Source organism: Copadichromis virginalis, linkage group LG9 (genome assembly GCF_057382275.1).
Source record: "Copadichromis virginalis isolate Kocher_CV1m ecotype Utaka linkage group LG9, C_Virginalis_male_GT1.1, whole genome shotgun sequence".
Classification (NCBI taxonomy): domain Eukaryota; kingdom Metazoa; phylum Chordata; class Actinopteri; order Cichliformes; family Cichlidae; genus Copadichromis; species Copadichromis virginalis.
This window is the reverse complement of record NC_140626.1, coordinates 24,517,948-24,540,983: the sequence shown is the minus strand read 5'-3', so window position 1 is coordinate 24,540,983 and position 23,036 is coordinate 24,517,948. Positions and strand designations below refer to the sequence as shown.

The window sequence follows — 23,036 nt, the reverse complement described above, 5'->3', positions numbered from 1 at the left end:
CAGTGAACTTCATTGAATCTAAAGGCTTTTCATCAAGCAAATGCCAGGAGTTCAGGATAAAACAACCTTTTTAAGAAAAAAGTAAAGTCTAGCATTACTAAAGGGCACACATGTGTAAACTGAAGCTACATTACAATAAAACTAATGAGCTTTTTTGTCCCTCTCTAACAGTGCAATAAAGTTAAAGACCTTCGGATTGATGTAAGAAATGCAGCCTTTAAAAGTCCTCGAACAAGGGATCAAACATTAAAAAAGGATGGATTTTACATAATTCCTGATGCTACATGTTTAACTAACTCTATAAAACTAACGATCTACTTCCTCTGATATTGAGTGCAACTTTTAGCCATTAAAAACGGAGTGCGTAAGAAAAACAAAAACTGACAGTAAAATTATTCTTAGTCTACTTCTTCAGCAGCACAGCAGTGGTATTTATCTAGATTTCTATGTTTACATCAATGTGAGAAACAAATATTGGATCTACTCCACTCCCTAGGAAATAGAGGCTTTTGAAACAAACCAACAGGTAAACAGAAAACAGGAACATATTCAAAGGATAATTTCCATAACTGTCTCCATAAATAGTGCAGTTTTTCTAACAAACTGCAATATAATCAGTGCTTTTACACGTTCACATACTTTCTCATATGTGGAAACATGAAATAGGAATTACACTGGAGAAGAAGGATTACTTATTGTTGGAAATGCATACATTCAATACAAAATATGCTGTTTAATATCCTGTTATAGGTAGTTAAAAAAAAAAACCTTTCATGTTCTTGTCTATGAATTTTAATAATACCTTTATAAGAAGGGCTTGCTTCTTCTTTTTGCATCTTTGTGAATGCATACCAGACTCCCAAGGCCCGTACTATGAAGCTGGATTTGGCAGACACTCATCTTGCTCCTTTGTCTGCAGTGGGTGTGTTGCTTTCAGTCTCTTTTATGTGTTTAACCTTTTCATGTTTCCCCCATTGTATTATTTTATCTTCCTTTGTAAAATCAGCTGCTATACTGCCAGCAGTTGTCCACGTTTGTGATTGGTCAGATACTGCCAACACCACCCCTTTCAATTGAAGGTCCAAAGGAGACCCTGGGTTAACTTCAGGGAGTCAATAATTAGCTTCACATGACTGCTGAATGCCAGCGTTAGCAAAAGTGAACAGGTAGCATAAAGACACCCTGGTATGTTGAACTTTCTTCATAGTACAGGCCTCAGGAAGAACAGCTAAGGCCGACCTTAGCAATAGCTTAATAAAACAAGCATATTGATATCATCACAATTTAGAGATCAACAGCAAGCTTATTTTGGAGATGAGGTGAAACAACTTTCTTCTAACGAGGGGTCTAAAATGAGTCGTTGTTAAAAAAACAAACAAACCTCAAAATCAAACCACAGCTGAACATATGATTAACACATTCCCTTTCAGAACAGACTGTGAAGTTGCTAAATAACGAAGCCCTTAAATGTGAACCTTTGCAACGAGAAGCTGAGCACTGGCTATAAAATATATAACAAAATAAACCAAACCCATCAACCATATTTGCACTGCCACACAGAAAGAAGTAGAGCAACCATAGCTTTATATTTACACATTTGATTTTTTTTTTTTTCCTTTTTAGGCTATAGAGTAATTCAGTTAAGCTACATTAAATAATTTAGTTATCATACGCCTACCAGCGCAGGACGGACTATCTTATTTTCTGGGAAAAGTACAACTGAAATCAATTTTAACTTGATGTCACTGAGTGTAAAATGATTATGAAAAGCTAATCAGTGCTCTGTGACAACAGAAATACTGAGCTGGGTGTGAGAACAAATGCATTCAATTATAAACCCACCAACATAACGGGAAAAACTTTGACTGAAAAAAAGCTCTTCCATCTTCTTTCAAAACTTTTCCCAAAAGTTGGGCTTGACTGGGATTCATCAGTGTTGTTCTTCATATGCATTTTTTCCTGGTTTGAGGTTAATCGGAGCATTTTAAGAATCCAAAAATCACTGCTTTTTCCGATATTCTTGTTGTACACAAATGTACAGAAAGTTGGAGTACATACTGCACATGAGAAAATACGAGCCTGTTATTGTACTTTTTCAATCTTTTGTTAAAAATCCACAAGACATCTTCGTTATCGTGGATCGAGCCGATTACGTCCTCGCTCTTTCTCACCTGCACTGAAAACTGCAGCGGTGCAACAAATTTCGCTGTCCTGCGCTCCTCAGACGCCACAGTCGCTGGTTCTGTCTTGGACTTTGCGAGTCAGGATGAGCACGGTAGACAAGGAGGCAACGGAAACGTGGAAGAGGAGCTGCCACGCGTTTCTCAAGCCGAGCAGGTGCAAGTTGCATAGGACGATCACACTTAACAGAGTGAAGCACTTCAGTTTCTTCACAGATGAGTGGAAAAGGTAGAGGTGGCACTACGGAGCGATTCACACGGAGAAGCGTCAGAGAAAGATGGACGGCAGCATATTTCTGTTTGCAATCAAGAGTCAAGCTACTATGTGAACTACTATTTACCTGAAAAACACAGCAAGCAAATGCCAGGAGAAATGCCACAACATTCCAAATGCTTTCATAATCATCCTGCGAAAACAAAAATAATACATAAACTTTTAAAAAAGTTGATTTGTTTTCCGGTCTCAGTCGGCTTGCTGCGTTTATTTCTGATTAATTCACCCAATTTGTGCACACCTCATGATAACAACTCAGCTTTCACCGTAAAATGCTAATGCACAGCGGTCAGTTCAGCCAGCTTACCTTATCTGTAATTAAAATTAGCTTACGCAAGCCTATTTCCAAATATCCCGACTTAAACAAACAAACAAACAAACTGGTTTGCTATGCAAGAGAGAAAGTTACAACTTATGATTGTTTTTCACATCATTTAGACTCCCCAAATAAACAGCACCATTAATAATATTTGAAATGACAGTAATCAGATGCCAGCACTAATTGTACCTGGAACGTGTACTCCATGAGGTGAACCCCACGGATAACATTCAAAGACGCACACATGATATTGAGGATGAGAGAGAGGATGCCCGGGGCCGTCACTGGTTCCAGTCTTTGATTTTGACCTGTTAAACACAAGAAAGCGACAATATAAACACTTCAAAACAAGAAAACACAATGAGAAGCAAGAAAATATCCTCATTCCTGCATTACAAAGAATTCATACTGGCTGTCAAAGGCAGGAAGCAGAGTGCTCTGTTTCAAGTGCTTTTAGCCTTACCAGATCCAGGACCCTGCTCCATGTGCCCATTTGCAGTGCCATTGGTTAGCTCCACCTCATCCAGGTTTATTACTTGAGGTGGATGGATCCTCAGCTCCTCCTGGACTTCTGCCAAAGTCACCTCTAGGGCCGGGCCACCACTGTGGTTGTACTGCTGCTTCAGCTTCTGAATAATGCTGTCTGTCAGTTGGCAGCAAGATTCAGAGGTAAATTCAAAGATTTAATTTATTTAATTGTGTGTTAACACATCTTAAATTTAAAGCAAAAGAAAGAAAAAACTTTTGCAATCCCAAAAGACACTATCAAATCTATATGAGGCAATTTCGCTCCCCTCACCAAATTCCAAAAATGGATATGGCCTGGCTGCCAAGGCAACAACAGTGCTTTTGAAGCATGCTGTGAACTCCCAGCGCAGATCTTCCAGGAAGCAGAAGGCTTTAGCAACAGGGAGGCTGCAGTGACACACAGTCATGTAGGATACACCCTCTGAAGAGACGAAGCTGAACAGGTGAGAGGAGAAAAGGTGTTTAGTAAACAAACAGCCTGAAGCAGCGTGACGTGGATGCCCCTCTGTTCACATGGACAACACTGCGTATGTCGACCGTACCACAAAACCAAATACGTGCCGATTTGCTTTAAGGCTGTGTGTTGTGCATTTTTGCAGTTAGACAGGTTCTTATGAATCTGTGTGCTGCTGCTGCTGCTTTTCGTTTGTTGCGTGCTTACTATATATTGAGCTCCTGGCCCTTAATGGTCCCTCTGTCGGGGAAGCGGGCCAGCGCCTTGCTGATGGTCTTAATCTGCTGCTTCCTCTGCTGGAGCTCTCGGTTGTGTTCAAAGTCTGTGGAGGCTGACAGGGGGAGTCCATCCCTGACCCGAACCACAAAGGCAAACAGGATCACAGACATTATCCACTCGGTCCATGAAGCACACACTGCCTACGCAGAGCACAAAGCAAGATCAGATTACTGTTATCATATTGATTGGAATAGCACATTTAAGTTGGGGATATAGTGCTGATGATAGCTGTTATATAAACTGTCAGTAGTATAAATAAATACAGCTAGTATCATGCTAATAACACATAAAATAAACTGAGCTGTTAGTCTTACACTCAAATTTAGTATTCTATATTTTTTACACTACATTTTCCTTTCTTATCAAATTGTGTGTTATTATTCTATTATAATAAAATACTTCATGTAGAATATTTTGGTCACAATATTTCTTCTTCTTCTTCTTTCAGCTGCTTCTGCCCCCATCGGACCCTATCCTCAGAATTGTCCTCTGGCACACCAACTCTCCGCATGTCCTCTTTCACTATACATCAACAAAGCTCCTCTATGGTCTTCCTCTTTTCCTACTGCCTGGCAGCTCTGTATCCATCCACTACTCCTGCTTTCCACATATCCAAAGCATTTCAGCCTTGCCTCTCTAACTCTCTAGCTCTAAACCTAAACAAAATAAACCTAAACCTAAATAAAATCTTAACATTCTCACCTCTGGCACCTCCAGCTGTGCCTCCTGTTTTTTTGTTTGTTTTTTTGTCAGTGCCACCGTCTCCAAACCATAAATGAAAGGAGGTCTAACTTGCAAACCATCTAGTAAAACTTCCCTTTCACTCTTGCTGGTATCCTTCTGCCACTAATCGCCCCTGACATTCGTAACACTCCCACCCTACCTGCCTTGTTTTGGATGGTTGAATCCAGGTATGTAGCCCATCGACATTCATTACCTTTCCTCTCCCTCTTAGTTTACTAACTTTCATTCCTCTTTTCTCCGGACAATACCTGCACCTTTTCAGGTTCTCTCCCACTTGCTCTTTCCTCTAAGTACAAATCCCAACGTTGTCTGCAAACATCATATACCAGCGAGACTCCTGTCTGACCTCACCTGTCAATTTGTCCATCACCATTGGTAACGATATTTGTCTACGTGAAATGTGATATTGTTTTCATTAATTCTCCTTACATTAACTAACTAAATAAATAACTTTCCGAAAAAAACTAAACACTGCATTTCAGACTGCATTAGGTTTAGTTGGTGTGAATAGATGGTAACTGAACAGGGAAACTGCGTAGGTTTAAAATCTCTGTAGTCTCTGTAGTTAAACACCACTTAGAAATCTTTGAGCTAAGACAATTTAAACACTCGTGACAACATCTCGTTGCAGCTTACCTCATTATCATGGGTTTCATGCTGCACCTTGTCCCTAAGCTATTGTAGTTGAGCTGACTAATGCATCTTATCACAAACAAAAACACGCCATAAGCAGGCAGGAAACCCGCCCCAGCTTCGCGATGCAAAAGCAATCAATGATCGATAAAGAGAGCCGTCCTTAATAACGACTTATAATAGCGAAGTAAGACCTTAAATCAAAATTAGTCCAGCGAGCTAACTTCAAATGTGCTTCCTGATACAACAAAACCACAACAAATCTTCTACGGCAAGCCGAAAGGGACAAAACTACTAAACTGCCCACCCACCAGTCGGCTTTCTAACCAGCACTCGTCACTCAAAAAAGGGAACTCAAATGCTAAGTGGCGACCGTCAGTGACTAGCTGATTCTTGGCTAGCTACTGTACAGAGGTAAGTTACATAGATCAAAGCTTTTAATAACCTTTGGTAGGATTTTCAGCGTTGAAATAAATGCTAACAGTCTCTGCAAACGAGTGATTTTTTTTTTACGTAAGCTGCTTAGCTAACTTTAGCCAGCTCCTAGCTGTTAGCTCCGCCGCTTTGGAAAAGCGCCTAACATTTGTGTGAACAGTGTTCTCGTTGTAGCCTGGGGAGATTTCACACCGTTTTAATACTCGCAGCATGGCTTAAACCCTCAGTAACCTTAGGTCGTTTTCAGATAAACCCGAGCTACAAGGTGTGCCGTGCTGGCTGCTAACGTTGTACAAGAAATGCAAAAGGACATTCTCGGTTTCTGGGTTTACAGCATTGTTTTAAGGTTTTTTGTTTTGTTTAGTTTTGTTTTGGGGGGGGGGGGAGTGCGCTTTAGTGGTTACTGTAGTCTGCATGACATGCAAGGTAAATATCTAAAGAGCTCAGTGGAGGAGGGACTTCTCCAGAAGTTGGTTATTGTTTTCTATTCGTAGCAGCCACGATCTAACTGTTCATGCAGATGCCATTCCTCGTTAACCAAACATAGTCAAGGCTAGTAATATGACACGAGTTCTGCTGTAAATGCAATGCAGCTCTGCTTATCTGAAAAGACAGGCCTCTTAGGCGGCTATGTATAGATTCAGTATTATCATCTTGACACCTTGATATACTTCCTCCTGTGCAGTAATGTCAGAAAACACTCCAACTTAACACCAAGCTCACTTCTCTTCTTGTGTTCTGGGGGAAAGCTAAAGTTAAACTATAGCTAATAACACAAAGCACTGCAGCTCATGTTCACTCACATCTCTGCACAGTTAAAAAAAGAAAAGAAATATTGAGCACATACCATGGACATGAAAAGAAGAGAATTTGATGAATGCACATTGCTGAGAAGTTGTTGTGATTTCTTTTTTTTTTCTTTTTTCCCCCCTCTTCCGTACTGTGTTGCACTTTCATTACTCGTAAAGCTCTTTGGCAGTTCAGTCTGCTCACCCACACAAATTCCAGATCCTTGTACTGTAGCTGTCATTAAAACTGCATTGCTCAGACTAAAAACATTGTGGTTTTCCAACTCATGGCTCAGCAGTAAAGCTCTTCAACAAGTTGGTGCATGGTTTTGAGGAGATTTCTTTTTAATGTGTGTGTGTGTGTGTGTGTGTGTATATATATATATATATATATTATATTTATTATATTTATTATATTTATTGTCACATGATGAAGGTAAACATTGGGATCTATTGATGGTGCTTGCTTTAATTGTCTGCTGGGTGCTTGTCCATATATAAATCAAACATGCTCAAACTAAAAGCTGTAAATACACTTCCAGGTTATTGTTAATGTTACAAAGCAGGCTCAGCCAGAGTGGTGACATTTCAGTGTTTGTCACAGAGCAATAAATATACAGTAAGGAGTCTGTGGTGCGCTCTGCTCGGATTTGCATAGCCTCTGTATGTCCCCACAGACTTCTCTCTCTGTCTCTCCCCTACCATTGCTCTCTCCTCCCCTTTCTGTTTCTTCCTCCTTTGCTGTCATTTAGTCTCTCCGTTGTATACAGCCTCTTTCCAATGTGCTGTGTCTCTGTTGGCTTAAACATACGTATAAAAAAGGGGGGGGAAGCATTGTTTTTTGTTTTTTTTTTATGCTTAGCTTCTTTTGTTTTTGCATTTTAGGTCATCTGGACTTTGATCGCAATGGGGGTGAAAGACCGCCCTCAGTGTTACTTTGATGTGGAGCTCAACCGGGAGCCAAGTAAGGGAAATCCTTATCAGTTTACAGGTGGAGGGAATAGTTAGTTAGAGCCTACCTTAACTTCCATACTTTGAACTGATATGTAAAAAAAGGATTTTTAAATTAATGTTATGTATAGATTTTGTTTTTGGTGTTCAAGCTTTGCATTGATATTCATTTACAAAATGAAAGTGGCTCACTCAGTGGTGAATAAACTTGATAGACTGGTTTAGCGTCAGCTGTATCTGTGCTGAGAGGTTATATTTCTATATAACCCCTGATAGCTGCTCAGAATGGAAATATTGACCAGACTGTTTTAGTGACTTTATCCTGAAAGATGTAGCTGATGCCCTTCTTCCACAGCTGTCCCTCACATAGTATCAGACTTGCCATTAGCTACAGAGAGGTTTCTGTAATAGAAACTTGTAGCTTGTAATAGAAAATGTAGCTGTGAACTATTAAAGATTGTTTCCGGTTGTTTACATGTTGTTGTTTATATGTGATTTATTTTGACTTTGTTTAAAGATGATACTTTTAGTGACTCTTCTTTCCCCCTTATGTGTCTTGTAGTTGGGCGTATAGTCTTTCAGCTTTTTTCGGATATTTGTCCCAAGACCAGCAAAAACTTCCTCTGTTTGTGCACTGGTGAGTAATCCTCATTCAGAGATATCTTCCAGTCAAATGTCATGACCTTACAGCATTTCGTTAATCGCATATTTGAATAATTCTGCTTAAAAATGTGATTCAACATGGCAAAACCCAGACTAAAGTGCAAGATTTTCACTACTTTAACTCTAAAATTTCAAAACTACTTGATTAACATGGAAAAACACATTTCATTTATGTAGCTTTCTTTTCTGTGTATTTGTTTAAATTCATTTTTATCAAATGTCAAATTGTCCCCAGTGGTTTCATAACGATGCAGGTAAATAGTGAATTGTAGCAGGTTTTTAAATCGCCAAATAAATAATCCACCAGATAAATAATCCACTTTGTTGACAAAAGGCTGTTTATCGATCAAAGTCTGCACAGCATTATCACCACAGGCTAAAGACTGAAGAGTCGGCAGGATCGCTGATGTGGGAATTATTGTCCAGCGGTAGTAGTGCGTCAGCACTCGTTGGTAGTCCGTTGAGCCACCTGCACAGATTGTCCGTTGTCAGATAGGGGCAGTGTCAAAAATCTCTGGGGTACTCCGAAGCTGCAGAGAAGAGTGATGGCACTATTGCCATTGCCATTCATGGCAGATTGCACAGTGTTTTAGTTTCATTTAGTTTTGTTTCTGCAACACTGAGTTGAAGACACGTATGAAGTGTATGATAGTCAGTTTTTAATTGCCATTTTAATGATATATCCATAAACAAGCTCATAGTTTGACACACTACACATGGAGGGAAGCTACAGCAGTTTGAAAAGATTAGACTTTCTTGAATAAACACACACGGCAATGTCTTTGCTTCCAGTTTTGACTTCTTTCCTTTATCAGCACTGACGTGGCGACACCTAACCTTCAGGAGAATACTGCACACACTACCTGCGCTTTAACAGTGAGCGTAAACAGAAGTGGTTCTGTGACAGTGATAACATCAGCGTGCAAAGCGACTAACTAAAAGCTGAAGTGAGGGGAAAACAAAGTTAAAAACAACAAAATTCATTTACTGCACCACACCAGTCCGTAGTTTTCACGCTTTATCTTTTCATCTGTGATGGATTTTTTGGGGGGTGCTTAACTTCCTGTTGAACTTTGAAGGAATTTACAGAAACATATTTGCAGTGGTTTAAACCTCTTTCCAAAGGCTCGTCTGCTTGTACAAATGACCATAAATAAAGTGTTAAAGGGGCAAATTTCACTCGCTGACTGATCGAGTCACAGCTTTAGAGAAGAGGTTTTCTCTCACAGTCGAGAAGTTTGCTGAAGTTTAAGCGTCAGAAACTGTTCAATAAAATAAAATTTCTGACATAATTTTGAGAGATAACGTCCTGTGATGTGCTGCATCACAGATGTTGTCAACCTCATCTGTTTGGCCTTACAGAAGTGCAACTTAACAAGGTTTATCCAAGCACTGCAATACAATAGCAATGAGAACGTTATTAAATAAGTGAAATAAAATGACAATAACGTAATAAAAAACATACACCATTTTATGACTTATGTTGTGGCTGCTCTGTTTTCTAGATATTTCATCACACAGAGCAGTGTAGTGTACTGTAGAGGCAGTGGTTTGCCTAGAGAAAGTCATAAATCTGCAGACACATAGCCGAGCAATCCCCCCCGTCTCATTTTTCACCCTACCTGGCCAACGGGAATGCGATGGCAGCAAAGGCAGACATGGGAAAAGGCTCGTTAGTCTGTTCCTGAACCAACACATGCACAGACAGCACACCAGTGAAGCAGTAATACACACCCGCATTCAGCTGGTGCAGTTTGCTGACTTTCTCAAAGTTTCTAATGTGTCCTTTTAGAATTGGATCAGCTCACTCCAAAGGAAACCAAACCCCTGGAACAGTGCCGAAGCCAAAGAAGTAAAATACTAAACCCTTAGCTTAGCTTTTCAATAGGACACACAGCCTCTTTCTGCTGAAAGCCACCTTCAACACATCACCACATCTAATTAAATCCTGCCTTCACGTCATTTCACCCCAGGAGTAAGGGGACTCTGGAGGGTAATAGCTTTGGGCCAGTATTGTGTCCCTGGTTAGTATTGGTCCAGTGGAAGATTTATTAATGAATTTGGCAGTCCTCCAAGGGAGTACCAGCAGGATGCCAGACCAAAGGCATATAGCTTACTGAAAGCCACCACCCAAATGTGGTTTTCATTCCTTTGTGGCAATATTAAAAGCCTTTTGTTTCTTAAAACCATCTAGTAAACACAGAAGCACTTTGTGTATTAGCAGGTTGAGTGTTTTTGTTTTTTGGTGAGAGCTCAGTTAACATGAATGTCATTGCAGGTGAAAGGGGAACTGGGAAAGTCACAAGGAAAAAGCTGTGCTACAAAGGCTCCACGTTTCACCGAGTTGTAAAAAACTTTATGATTCAGGGAGGCGACTTTACTGAAGGTAATGTTATAATCCCCCGTTTACCTAAGAACGTGTTCACAGTGCTCCACCTTTTTCTAATTTGCTAGTTTGTTCGTTTCAGTCCAAAATCTAATGAAAGCCAACAGAGCGTAACACAGCTTATGTGAGCGGGGCGAAAAAACCTCTCATTTGGGTTGTTTTAAAGATGGATTAAATGCTCTCCAGGTGGGAAATGTTTTTCAATAATAACATTAATTAGAGGCCAAATTAAAATGGGTAAAAACTGATCAAAGCTGTTAATCTCATCAAAGTGCCAACATACCGTAAACATGCTCTGCGGCTTTGTTGTGGGTGTTCATGGCAGGAATCCAGGAGACTACAGTTTCCTGAACATGGCAGCCACTTCAAAAATGAGCCCAATAAACATGAATCACTGCTGCCTTTGCTGATGAGGCAGCATCTTTTTCAGCGGCTACACACAATTACACTGCTGCAATATAAAGAAGCTGCTGTGAATTTATTTGACTTTATTAATCTTTGCAGGAAATGGAAGAGGAGGGGAATCCATATATGGAGGCTACTTTGAAGGTATTTGGAATATCAAGTTATCTAATAATCTAATAATAGTGATGCATATCTATACTAAAAAAAACAAAGCATGCATATAAAGTTGCATAGATGGTTAATGGGTTTTGTGTGCGAATTGTTCTATGTTTGACTGCGCTGACCTTCACTTTTCCATTGTGTAGTTCTTCTATGTAGTAACAGCAGTAGGCTTTATCAAATCAAGATGGAGAGTAGGCATTCTCTTTACTGAAAGCTACAATCTTCCTGCCTAAAATTTTCAACATATTCTCTTATTTATAGAGTGGTCTTTTGCAAAATGAAAAGGTAAGAGATGTACACAGCTCCGTAACACCATGCCAACATCGTCCCCACCACCTTCCTCAGTCAGTGAAAGCAGTGCAAATGCTCGCAGCGTCACAGATTCACATTTGTACTGAAAGGTCCCCCCCCCCGCTCAGATTAGGGTTTTTATGTTAAATAGGTGGAACTAGCAGGACATGGAGCCAGAACCAGACGGGTGGTTTTGCTCATCAGTAAGAAGATATTCCACTTTTAACTTTTATATTGTATATCATCTCTTTGTTAAAACTGTACATTACGGGGACTATTTTGTTTTTGCAAAGCACTCATTAATCTCCAGCTTTGAAAAACCCCTTGAAACTTGAAGTGATCCAACAGCGTCGCACCGCCTTATGTTACTGTTACAGCCGTAACTGCTTTTTCTAAGCAGGGCCCTCAAAGTAAGCACTGTCAGTGATGGTGCTTACTTTTGAGATGGACCAGACCCTCGTTGAGAATCTCCTAAATCAGTGGTTTGGACATTTTTCTCTAACTTTTTAAAGCTTTTAGAAACAAAGCTTATGTCACCCTGCTAAACCCAAGGGTGAACTCCAGAGCAATATGTAAACCAGACTTCTAAACACAACTTGCAAAGTTCATTCCTGGTAGCTGTGCAAGCAAAAGCTAATGGTTCCTTTTATAAATTCGACTGAGTGTGTTTTCTGGAACTCCTACAGCGGATTAACCCTCGAATATATCAGAATGCAGCTCTGACTTGAAGACTGTGATGTAAGGTTGACTTTGAGAAATGCACGTAATATATTGCACACATCAGCAAGCAGATCTGCTTGTAGCTATGATGTGAACAGAAACCAGTGTGGTACCTTTTCATCTGAAAAGTGCAAGTTGTTGAAAGTCATTACTGGTTTGGTACTTTATAAACAGACTGCAGTAATATTTGGCCCAACAGAAACCTTTTGTTAGAGCTGACTTTATGGAAGGATAGGTTGGTGAGACAGCGAAAAGCTTTAATGAATTAATAAACCTTTTTGTTTTGTTTTTTTTAAATGATTATTTTTATTAACACTTGAATCCTCTGCATCTGCCCCTGACAGATGAGAACTTCACTCTCAAACACGACAGAGCCTTCCTGCTGTCGATGGCCAATCGTGGGAAAGACACCAACGGCTCACAGTTTTTTATGTGAGGAACTTTTAAATTAAAACATTGCTTTTAAGAACTTACCCCCCAACCACCATTATTTTACTGTCATTCTTAAGAAAGTTTCTTATTAGTTTTTGCTTTCTATCCCTTTTTTTTTCCTGTTTTGAGATTTTAGAGTAGAATTTGTCATTAAGTGTGACCATCAGCAGTCCCTTCTTCTGTGTGCAGTTAGTTTCAAAGTGCAGAGAAACATTGGATTCATTCTTTTTCACCTACAATTGTTACATTTTTTCTCTTGCCGTTTTTGTGTAAAATTTACAGAAACTCTAGCATCCTGCTCTTCCAAGGTAATGTGTCTCAAAGGCTGTGTTTCTCTCTCTCCTGACTGTATTTATCATTGAGTAGTTTGTCTTTGCAATTGTTGGACTTGCTTAAATATTTCACAAATGGCTTGAGGTGACTCAAAATGTTATTTTGGCTTCCGTTGTCACAAAAGCAGGTTCTGAACATACGATTGACATTTTCCTCCATGATTACAAATTCTCGAAGGAGGAAATGTAGATATGTAGTCTTTGTGCAAATTGATTTTTATAACAGAAAAAATGATAATGTAATTTACCACACTCTGCTGTTGAGTGTTTTCCTAATTGAGTTGCAATCAGATGTCATTAAAGAAAGGTTTGTTGCACAATTCCTTTTGAGATTTTCCCTGTGGTACAGTAGCATCCCCGCTTTGATCGAGGTATTTGTTTATTGTTATTCTTTTCTCTTTTTTCCCACTTTCATGGCCCGGCTTCCACCTTTGGTTGACTCCCCACCTCACTTACTGCTGGATTATCCATAATCAGCACAACTAAGATGGCGCCTCATCTTGATGGGTAGGTACATCTGATATTATTATTTCACATTCTAATTCTATATAGAAATCTGAAAATGAGACTTTCAGTGTATTGATATGAAACTTTTTGGGGAAAAAGAATCCCAACATCCCAACAACTATTGTTAGGTTTCTATGTTACTAAACTGATTATAGCATGTTTGGCGTTAGTCACACAGGCTGGCAATCACTCAGCAAGCACCTGTTGCTTAGGAAAGATGTGTATTCCTTGACCGGTTGCTGAATATTTGCTGGCTGTCACTAAGTGAAATGGGTTGCAAATAGGTTGGTTCACCAAAAACCCTCCTGGTGGTTCCTTTGGTCTTTAGCAGATTGCCTCGGTCACTCGTAGTTTGCATGGAAGACGCTGTGCAAACAACGTAAACGGACAATTTTACCGAGCATCAGGAAGCAACCTCCAGCAACCACTCGCAGTTGCTAGCTGTTAAGCAGGCCTGTGTGAGTGGGATTTTAATAGATTAGAACCCTTTTGGTAGTTTTCAAACTTTAGCTCAATGTACTGTGCTAATGTAGGATATTCTGTCATAGGAAGTTGATTGAGGCAAAACCTAAATGCTCTCCAGGGCTTAAAACTAACATAATAGTACATTTAATGTTGCTTTTAGTTTCAAGTCTGTCTTGCGTCTATGCAGAGTCCACGTCGTCTTTGGTCTGGTCATCTCCGGATTTGAAGTGATAAAGAAGATTGAGGGGCTGAAGACTGATTCTGCCAGCAGACCGTACGCTGACGTGAGAGTGATCGACTGTGGTCAGCTGATCACCAAGTCTGCAAACGATGGTACGTTCAGTAACCTTCTTAATTGGAAGGATTAGCTTTGTTGTATTTATTCATTTATTTTTGATAAGTAAATCTGATGAAAAGGTCCCATGCATCCTGGGTACTGTAGTTTTTGGAGAATTGTATCCAAATTTTTTCTTTGATCTTTTAGAAGATACTATTAGACAATACCCTTAGACCCACTGTATGAAATCTTTGGGTTTGTTTAGATTAGATGTGTTGCCACTCAGCCAGTGTAGTGTGACTGTAAGTTTTGTTATAATACAAAAGCTTTAATAGAATATCTGTAGTGAAAGTTACATATTTTATGCTCATTTGTTTTTGTTTCCAGTGAGGGATAACGTGTGTTGCCTGTGATTATAACTGGCTCGTATTTCATGCTCATGTTCATTTTGTTGGCGTTTGGATGCCAGCGTCTCCCCCCGCCACTGGCATTAACACGGGGCGTGTAACTGGATCTTCTGTTTAATGAGGATCAGCGAGGTGATCTCTGTGGAGTTCAGTTGGCTTCAGCCCACCTGACTCTGCCAGGGCTGCTTTCATTGCCTTGAACATACCAGGAAAGAACAGACAAAGCTTTTCTTGTACTTGTACCATCATGAAAATGACTCCTTGCGTCTGAGCTTTCCCTCTTCTTTTACTAACTATACGAGTCAAGTATTCTTCAGAATTAGCACATTTTAATTTATTTCCACACGTTCTGTTGTATTTCTTCCTGCAGTGCTAGAAGGCAAGCGGAAAAGAACTTCCCATTCTGCTGACTCGTCCCTGAGCTCCCATGACTCGTTCTCCCAGTTCTCCTCAGTGGAGTCTGAAAGTGAACTTGATGAAAAGCACAGGCGTTACAAGCAAAAGAGACATTCGAAAAGTAAACGGCCTAAAAAGAAAAGGAGACTGTCAAGGAAGGACAAAGATGCAGATAGTCTGCCTTCCAAGCAAAGGTGATTTTTATTTATTTTATTATGTAAGTTCTTGTTCATGATCACATTATAACGTTTTTTAATAAATACTTACACATATCTTGTGTGTTGTCAGTTTTCACCAATTGACTGTATAGACTTCAGTACTGACATCTGTAGGAGCTTTTTGTTGTTTTCTTAATAAAAATATAACTGCTGTCACAGCCCTGTGGGAAGAGAGCTACGAGAGGGAGAGAACGAGGTGGAAGAAGAGAGGGAGCTGGGTGGGAAGAGAGAGAAGCCCGTTGTTCGGCCAGAGGAAATACCACCTGTGCCAGAAAACCGCTTCCTGCTGCGACGGGACATGCCATCTCAGGAAGATAAAGCAGATATGTCAGTTCAAAGTTGTGCTTCATGTATATACTTTTTTTTTTTATTAATGAGCAACCAAAACACTAATCTAAGTAAACACAGCAAGTGCTGCAATTTGATTTCAATTTCAAATTAATTTTCAGAGTTGAAAAAGAAGAAGCAACTCTTCCAGCTGACCCGAAACCAGCTGTGTCCAAGTCTGGACGGAAGATCAGAGGCAGAGGAACGATAGTAAGCTCACCTCAACTAAGATCAGAGATTGCTAACATAATGTATATGTAAATATTCAAATTTTTGGATTTCTTTTTGAGTCACAGGAGTGAATTTTGTAAAACGTGTTTATCTAGTCTAACTCTTATGCAGAATTAGTTTTAATGAATTGTTTGCAAATGCACAGTTTTTACTTTTTTTGTCTTTCGCAGCGGTATCACACTCCTACGAGGTCTAAATCACGCTCTGCATCTGTAGAGGAGCGTGGAAGCAGTGAAACTCCACCGCACTGGAAAGAAGAAATGAAGAGAACCAAAATTTATCAACCCCCAAGCATCGAGCGGTGGAGCAAAGGAGACAAGTATGACCAAGTGTTTTCCTTCCTAACTTTAAACACTAGTTTTCCTTCTATTTGCTTTCATGCGTCTTTTGGCTTAACAGATTGAATGACCATTCCTCAAGCAGATGGGACAACAGAAGCGACTCTGCGTGGTCCCAGTCTGCAGAGCACTCCTCAGACCACAGCTCGGAGAGGTCCAGCCAGCGCTGCCAACAGAAGAAGGCGAAGAAGAAATCTAAACACAAGAAAAAGGCCAAAAAGCGGAAACATAACAAGAAGAAGAGTTCCAAGAGCAAACATCAAAACCAGTCAGATGGAGAAAGGTCTGTGTCTTCAGAGAAAGGGTGCAGAAAATCTCATTCGCTAACTCGTTCTTCTTCGAGTCAACACCACTCGTCAAACAGAAGGAGACGCCGATCCTCGGGGTCATACGGAGATTCCCGATCCTACTCTAAGTCATACACATCCAGTCGATCCAGATCTCAAGGAAGGTCCCTGTCTTACTCAAGATCTAGAAGCCGGTCTGGATCTAGAGGGCGATCTTTCTCTAGATCTAGGTCTTGGTCCCATTCTCACTCCCGGTCTAAATCAAGGTACAGATCCAGATCTTTGACGCCACCCAGAAAAAGGAGTTTTTCCAGATCTCCGAGAAAGAAAAAAACAAGCAAACCAGCCACCATGATCCCTGTGAGTGAGAAGCTTCAAGAGAGCAAAGTCGCACCTGTCCCCAGACTGCCAGCTGTCCCGGCTCCTGAAAGTGTCCCTGTGATCCCATTGAGCGACAGTCCACCTCCCTCTCGCTGGAAACCGGGTCAGAAACCATGGAAACCCTCCTACATCCATATTCAGGAAATTAAAGCTAAAGTAGCTCCCAGCAACATTTCCTCCACTGGGCAAGCAGTCGATAGCGCAGCAGATAAAGCTCAGACTTCAGCTACGCCAAAGTCTCTGCCAGGTGACTCTGAAGACAACACAGCACAAAAACCTTCACGGCGCTCACGCAGCAGGTCATCCAAGAGTAGATCTTACAGCCGTTCTTATAGTCGCTCACGGAGTCGGAGTTACAGTAGGTCCAGGTCCACTCATCGGCACAAGAGCAGGTCATCGTCCTACAGCAGATCAGAGTCTGAAAAGTCCCCAAAAACAAGTAACGCAAAGAAGGAGTCACTAGACAAGGAGTGGAAGGAGTACTACAGTTCTCTGAGCAGAGTAAAGAATTTGGATAAGTTAATTTCAGTAAGCCTTAGTCAAGATGGTCACTCAGGATCGGAGAACAGGACAGACAGTGAGCGCAGCCCTGGTGTCATTGGCTCTGTGGAGCAAATAAAAGACAAGGGAAGCTCAGAGGATCTGGAGACGAAGCATTGCAGTTCAGTGCCAGCAGAGACTTTTAATAACAAGTCTGAATGGGACAGTGACAGTGATAAGGTGAGCCAGAGCAACAGCGCTATCCCATTGAAAATGCAGATAAGGGTGGCTCAGTATGCCGAGTCTCTGGAAAAGAAGTTATCTTCGATCTCTGGATGGAATTCAGAAAGTGACTCTGAAAATTTAACAGCCAGGACATTAGCTATTTCTGAGAAAGAGGAAGGGGAAGCTAGTTCAGAATCGGATTATGAGATTTCCAGAAAAACATCTGATGGAGGGAATGCTCCGGCAGCTTCTGGTCAGTCAGAGGAAAGCCCAGAGAAAGCGGCAGAGCCAGAGAAGCACAAGAGCAAGAAGAAAGCTAAACGTAAGCATAAACATAAGAGGAGAAGTGAGAATAAAGGCAGTTCCCACCACAGTAAGGACAAGGCCAAGAAAACTAAGCGAAAACATCAGAAGCTGAAAGAGACTTTTCACTGGCAACCACCTTTAGAGTTTGAAGAGGAGGAAGAAGAAGACGAATCCAAAAGGGAAAGACATAGTCCTGGAAGAGTTGTTAAAAAAAGTGCTGATGTTAATAACCTCAATGCAAAGGACCAAACTGCAAGCTGTAATCCTACTAAAGAAGAAGAAAGGGGGCAACAGAGGACAAAAGAAAGTATCAACAAAAATGCAAAACACACTGAACCTCATCTAGAGTCATCCAACAGGAATAGCGCCAGCGATTCTCACTGGCCAAGTGTCCAGGAGCCGGAGACATTAGATGACATGGACATTTGTACTCCGGAGCATGATGCTGAAATTGTTGAACCTTCAGTCTCATGTCATCCTCACAACAGCGTTCCTAAAATAACCCTAAAATCTACCTCAAACTCTTCTGAGATGGAAAACAATGACACTGCTTTATCTCATAGCAAAGAACAGTTTGCCGTTAGTTCCACAACAACAGCTGGCGGATCGCAAGACAAAGGAACCGCTGGCAAGCCTGCTGCCACTGTAATCAATTTAAAATGGAGGCCACTGAAAGGAACGTCAGCTGTACAGACTGTGAATGCTCCCCCTGTCACTGTGAAAAATGTCCAGGCTCAAGAGAACCAGACCGGCAACATGCAGGGAGTGAGAATGGAGATAAAAAGCAAAAGCCGGGTCCGACCGGGATCTCTGTTCGATGAGGTCCGTAAGACCGCGCGGCTCAACCAGAGGCCGAGAAACCAGGAGAGCTCCAGTGAAGAGAGATCCCCCTCTGTGGGAAATGCAAAGGGAACGTCACGCACACGGTCTCCAAAGACGTCCAGGTCCTTGTCTAGAAAGTCCCGCTCTGTTTCCAGTCACCGGTCACGCTCCCGGGGGTGGTCCCACTCCTACAGCAGGTCCAGGAGCAGATCCCGCAGCTCCAGCTCCTCCTCCAGGTAAGTGAGAATAAAGCACTGCGATGATTTACAGACGCCACCTTTGAATCTTAATAAATTGTTTGATGTGAGTAGGAATGGTAATCAAGGACCGTTTTTTGTAGAAAACCGATTCCCAGTAGTCCAATTCCTTGGGACTATTAGTCTGGCTGCTTATCGATCAATCTTGCACTCACGCTACAATCAGCTGACTTTAATTCACGTGACAGAGGAAAATACCAACTTAGTCTAGAGCGTGGTTATGTACGAGATCAATGGTAAAGTGGAAAACTGCATCCAGGACAGAAACAACCGCATTATGCTGCTAACACAACTTCAGTTCTTTGCAAACAGCATAGTATAACAAATTACTTGTCCCAGTAGTAATTAAGTAACGTGCTGCATGACTTTTAAGAAAAGTGTTGTGTGTAACAATGACTTTTTGAGTAACGACTCTAACACTGATCACAACAAAGAGGGGAAATCTCAACACGCACAAACATTTGACCCACAGCATGCATTTCATTTAGATGAATGTAATTTCTTTACTGCTGTTTAACAATGGCATTGACTCTCAAAACTGAGCCAGTGAGAACCCAATAACAATTGATAAGAGAATCGAATGGATAAGTGATGCTGATAATGGAATCGCTAAATTCTTTTCAATTTCCATCCCTGAATGTGAGTGAGATGTAAGTTACAGCATCGTTGCTGTTTTAGGAGCCGTAGCCGGAGTTGGAGGAGACGTGGGAGAGGACGATCTCGCTCTCGCAGCACCACGTACCGCAGTTACAGGAGTCACAGGTACACTATGAAACACTCATGGGACAAGTGCAAGATCTGATAGGGAATATTCTGTAGTTGGCATTTTAGATTTCTGTGTTGATTCCTAAGAAGAAAACTCAAAAATGTCTTTATAAATGTGCCCACAATGTTTTAACAGTTACTAATCTATGATGTTGAAGTTAAACCTCTGATTTTTGGTGTTTTCTGTTGTTCCCGTCAGCCGGACGTACAATAGAAGTCATTCCAGAAGCCGCTCATATATTCGCCGGAGAAGATCCAGGTGTGTGAGGACACTTAAGTCACATTTAGAAATGTGGAATTGTTCATAGAAACGCAATGAAGTATGTTGAGCTTAAAAAATGGCAATATAATTGTAACTGAGAACACGTATAAGTTTGTAAGAGATCAGTTGATTTTTTTTACAGCCCTCATAATTTTGGCCAAATATCGCTGAGGTTGTGAATATTTTCTGCTTCGTCTTATTAAGCAGCAGGTTTACCAGCAGGACTGTTGGTCAGACAAAGAAACGTTTAGACTTTTGATAAATAGTATAGATATTTCAAAACCTAAAAGCATGTGCAGATCCATCAGTATTTTCAATAACATTTAATGTGGCACCACAGAAGATGAATGCTTGAAACTGGAAAAACAAAACTCGGTACAGTCAGATTGATGGGATTGTTGTAATGATCGGACTTTAGACCAAAAACAGGATCCATATGTCTTAAGATGGACACAAAACTTTGAGCTGAAGGTCTTTAAACAGGGCTTGAAAGGTTTTACAGTAGGGCTGTGCGATATGACCAAAATCTCATATCCCGATATAAGACATCTATCGTCCCGATAACGATAAAAATCACAAAATCTTCTGTAAATTCTGTGAATCTCGGGCAGCTCGACTTGCGTGAAGTGTTTCCAGCTGGGCGTCGTGTACCTGGAGTCGAGTGTTTTAACTGACGCGTGAAACTATATATTTTTAGACATAAGTTGTAACGGCCGCCGTTTCTTTGTGAGTATTTATTACACGGCGTGCTGCGGGGAAAAGCCTGTTCTAACGTTTGAGTCTAAGGTTTATTTTTTAGCACCTGGCGGCTCTTTTTTGCTTCTCATCCCTAAATACTCTACATACTATTTCACGTGATTCAGTTTATTTTGAAAAGTCTCAACAGGATCTTGAGCTTTATTGTGAAAGGTTTATGTGGAAAATAAACAAGCGGACACGCGATGCTGTTACCGTTGTTGTTGCTAACGACAACGCATAAAAACAGGCGCTTGTCCGTTCGTCGTGTGGTTATATTAAATATAAGAGAAAGAGAGAACTTTAAGAAATTAATATAGCCACTACAGTGACCATCAAAACGATGAAAAAATGTTGCTGTAAACAGTTTATTTTGCGACACCACGAAACAAACGATAGCGTAAACTGAAACGATAGACGTTTTTATATCGTCATCCGATCTATATCGTTATATCGAACAGCCATATTTTACAGGGTAGTAAAATTAATACTGAAAAGTCTGCTGTTGGCACTAAATGTCACCTTTTAAAATACAGTGTGTCAAAGAGAATCATCAGAATTAAAAATATATTATATTTTATAGTAATGGACATAAAATCTTGAAGTAAATGGCTTAATATAAAATTTTACACACAAAATTGAAAATATCCACAAGTGCTCAATGTTAACACACGGCATCCATACGATAGTCAAACTAGTCCAGTACTTTTGCAAGCACATCTGGAGCCACAGCTGTTGTTACGTATCAGAAACCACATGAAACTCACCAATCCGCTCTTTCTAACAGTACATTCTAACAGCCGATTCCCTGACACATTGTGTTCCCTTATACAGTGATCTGTTTACCATTGTTGAGCTTGTTTTTCACCGATTACAACTATTAAAATATTTAAATTCTCAGTGATGTTGTTCTTGTTTGCTCATATCTATTATTGTTGGACTGCATGTCCTTTTAAAATGATAAGTAACCCACTTTTTGCTGCTTAAAAATAGTTAAAGTTAAGCTTATGAAGCCCTGATAATTACTTTTGAGCTGTATTTGTAACCATGTCAGAAATGGGTCTTAAAGCTCTACATGTCATGACTGAATTCGGTGTCATTCTGTTGCTATTCCCAAAATAATATCTGTGTTGTCACCTGGCTGGATGTTAATGCAGGTCAGACTCCTATGACAGCTATTCCAGTCGGAGTCGGAGTGTGAGCAGGAGACGAGGGCGCAGGCGAAGTGACAGCTACAGGAGCTCAGACCGCCGATCGCGGTAAGACTGAGTTCCCAGGTGAACTCTGACAGACACTAACGATGTGGCCGGTCTCACTTCAACCTTTTCGCCCTCTCAAATCTTTCTGTCCTGTTGAAAATCCTTGTTTTTTCACATGTGTTTTGGTGTATTTAAGATAAAAGAAGCCAAAACACCCCACTAAATGTTCTCCACACGTCTGTGCATTGTAAACACCTCTGCAGTGCCTCAAAGGTGAAACGTTTTCTTTTGTCTGCAGGTCGTATGGCTCGTCCAGTCGCAGTTCTTCTAGGCGCAGGAGCCACAGTCGCAGCAGTCGGTACAGCTGAGCTGCGCCTTAAGGCAGCCTGCTGGTTTACACCCGATGAAAAGGATCAGAACCACAAAGTCTGGACAATGTCATATATTCAAAGATCAGCTCCTAAAGCTCTAAGAGGAAGAATTAAATCCAGTCTTATGGTCAGTTTAACATGGTTGTGTATGTCCACCTGGCACAAGCTGGCATTATAATTACTGAGGAAATGAATGTAAATTTATAAACCACTTTACAAGCTGATACAAAGGCCTCCTTTTTGGGGCTGTCACAACAAGTGGCTGAAAATCTGCCAACACAGTCCATCAAACAGAAAGTTTGAAAGTGAAATATACTCTATACTTAATACTAATATTATGACAAATATGCTCTAAATAATTAAATAATTTTATATTCATGGATTGTGTTTTCTACTTCTTTTATACACTGAAGTTGTTACAGTTTAAGAGTCCAATCGTCTCAGTCTTGATGTGTTTTTGAGGTTTTGCATTAAGCTTTGAAAGTTTTCCTAAAGTCATCACTGAATGGAATAATTTGTTTTTATAACTTTTTTTTTTTCAGTGCTTTTATTTTATTGTATCATGAATGTTCAAACTAAACTCAAAGTATGGTACCACAGATGTAGGTTTATTCAGTTCTAAATGTTTACATTTAATAAATACCAACACATCTTGAACTCTGGTCTGGTATTTTGTGTTTTTCTTTGCTTTCTCAGGATCTCTGAATTATTTGTACCTCAGCAATGGTGCCATCTACCTTCAGTTTATATCTGTAGTGTGTTTAACTATGTGTGCTTAAGAGAACAAAACAGTAAGCCCCACCA

At 40.5% G+C, this 23,036-nt stretch overlaps 2 protein-coding genes across 9 annotated transcripts; one reads left to right on the top strand and one right to left on the bottom strand.

Annotated features, from left to right (window-relative positions):
- Positions 1 to 254: 254 nt before the first annotated feature.
- On the bottom strand, positions 255 to 5,674 carry sec22c (SEC22 homolog C, vesicle trafficking protein). Its single transcript, XM_085468342.1, has 7 exons — positions 5,415 to 5,674; positions 3,963 to 4,174; positions 3,573 to 3,736; positions 3,237 to 3,416; positions 2,963 to 3,081; positions 2,522 to 2,587; positions 255 to 2,421 (listed from the first exon to the last, which is right to left on the bottom strand). Exons 2-7 carry the CDS (start codon positions 4,142 to 4,144, stop codon positions 2,221 to 2,223), a joined length of 912 nt encoding a protein of 303 aa, XP_085324468.1. The 5' UTR covers positions 4,145 to 4,174; positions 5,415 to 5,674; the 3' UTR covers positions 255 to 2,220.
- Positions 5,675 to 5,707: 33 nt separating this feature from the next.
- On the top strand, positions 5,708 to 22,889 carry nktr (natural killer cell triggering receptor). Of its 8 annotated transcripts, none has more exons than XM_085468335.1 (17): positions 5,708 to 5,825; positions 7,520 to 7,598; positions 8,148 to 8,222; positions 10,527 to 10,634; positions 11,139 to 11,183; positions 12,557 to 12,644; positions 13,454 to 13,483; positions 14,136 to 14,281; positions 15,003 to 15,222; positions 15,406 to 15,573; positions 15,696 to 15,783; positions 15,975 to 16,123; positions 16,228 to 18,879; positions 19,579 to 19,662; positions 19,865 to 19,924; positions 21,820 to 21,921; positions 22,160 to 22,889. In XM_085468335.1, the coding sequence occupies exons 2-17, from the start codon at positions 7,541 to 7,543 to the stop codon at positions 22,227 to 22,229; spliced, it is 4,143 nt and encodes a 1,380-aa protein (XP_085324461.1). In that variant the 5' UTR covers positions 5,708 to 5,825; positions 7,520 to 7,540; the 3' UTR covers positions 22,230 to 22,889. The 8 variants fall into 8 exon arrangements, with proteins under 8 accessions (XP_085324461.1, XP_085324460.1, XP_085324464.1 ...); XM_085468334.1 differs by having other exon boundaries at positions 16,204 to 18,879; XM_085468338.1 differs by lacking the exons at positions 5,708 to 5,825; positions 7,520 to 7,598; positions 8,148 to 8,222; positions 10,527 to 10,634 and adding an exon at positions 11,463 to 11,486 and having other exon boundaries at positions 12,557 to 13,283; positions 16,204 to 18,879.
- The last annotated feature ends 147 nt before the right edge of the window (positions 22,890 to 23,036 follow it).

Coding starts and splice junctions, on each gene's coding strand:
- sec22c (XM_085468342.1), bottom strand. CDS start 4,144: ATGTCTGTGATCCTGTTTGCCTTTGTGGTTCGGGTCAGGGATGGACTC. Junction 3,417..3,572: donor ATATCCATTTTTGGAATTTG/GTGAGGGGAGCG, acceptor GCCAACTGACAG/ACAGCATTATTCAGAAGCTG. Junction 3,082..3,236: donor GGAGCAGGGTCCTGGATCTG/GTAAGGCTAAAA, acceptor TGTGTTTAACAG/GTCAAAATCAAAGACTGGAA.
- nktr (XM_085468334.1), top strand. CDS start 7,541: ATGGGGGTGAAAGACCGCCCTCAGTGTTACTTTGATGTGGAGCTCAAC. Junction 12,645..13,453: donor AACGGCTCACAGTTTTTTAT/GTGAGGAACTTT, acceptor ATCCATAATCAG/CACAACTAAGATGGCGCCTC. Junction 15,223..15,405: donor AGTCTGCCTTCCAAGCAAAG/GTGATTTTTATT, acceptor CTGCTGTCACAG/CCCTGTGGGAAGAGAGCTAC.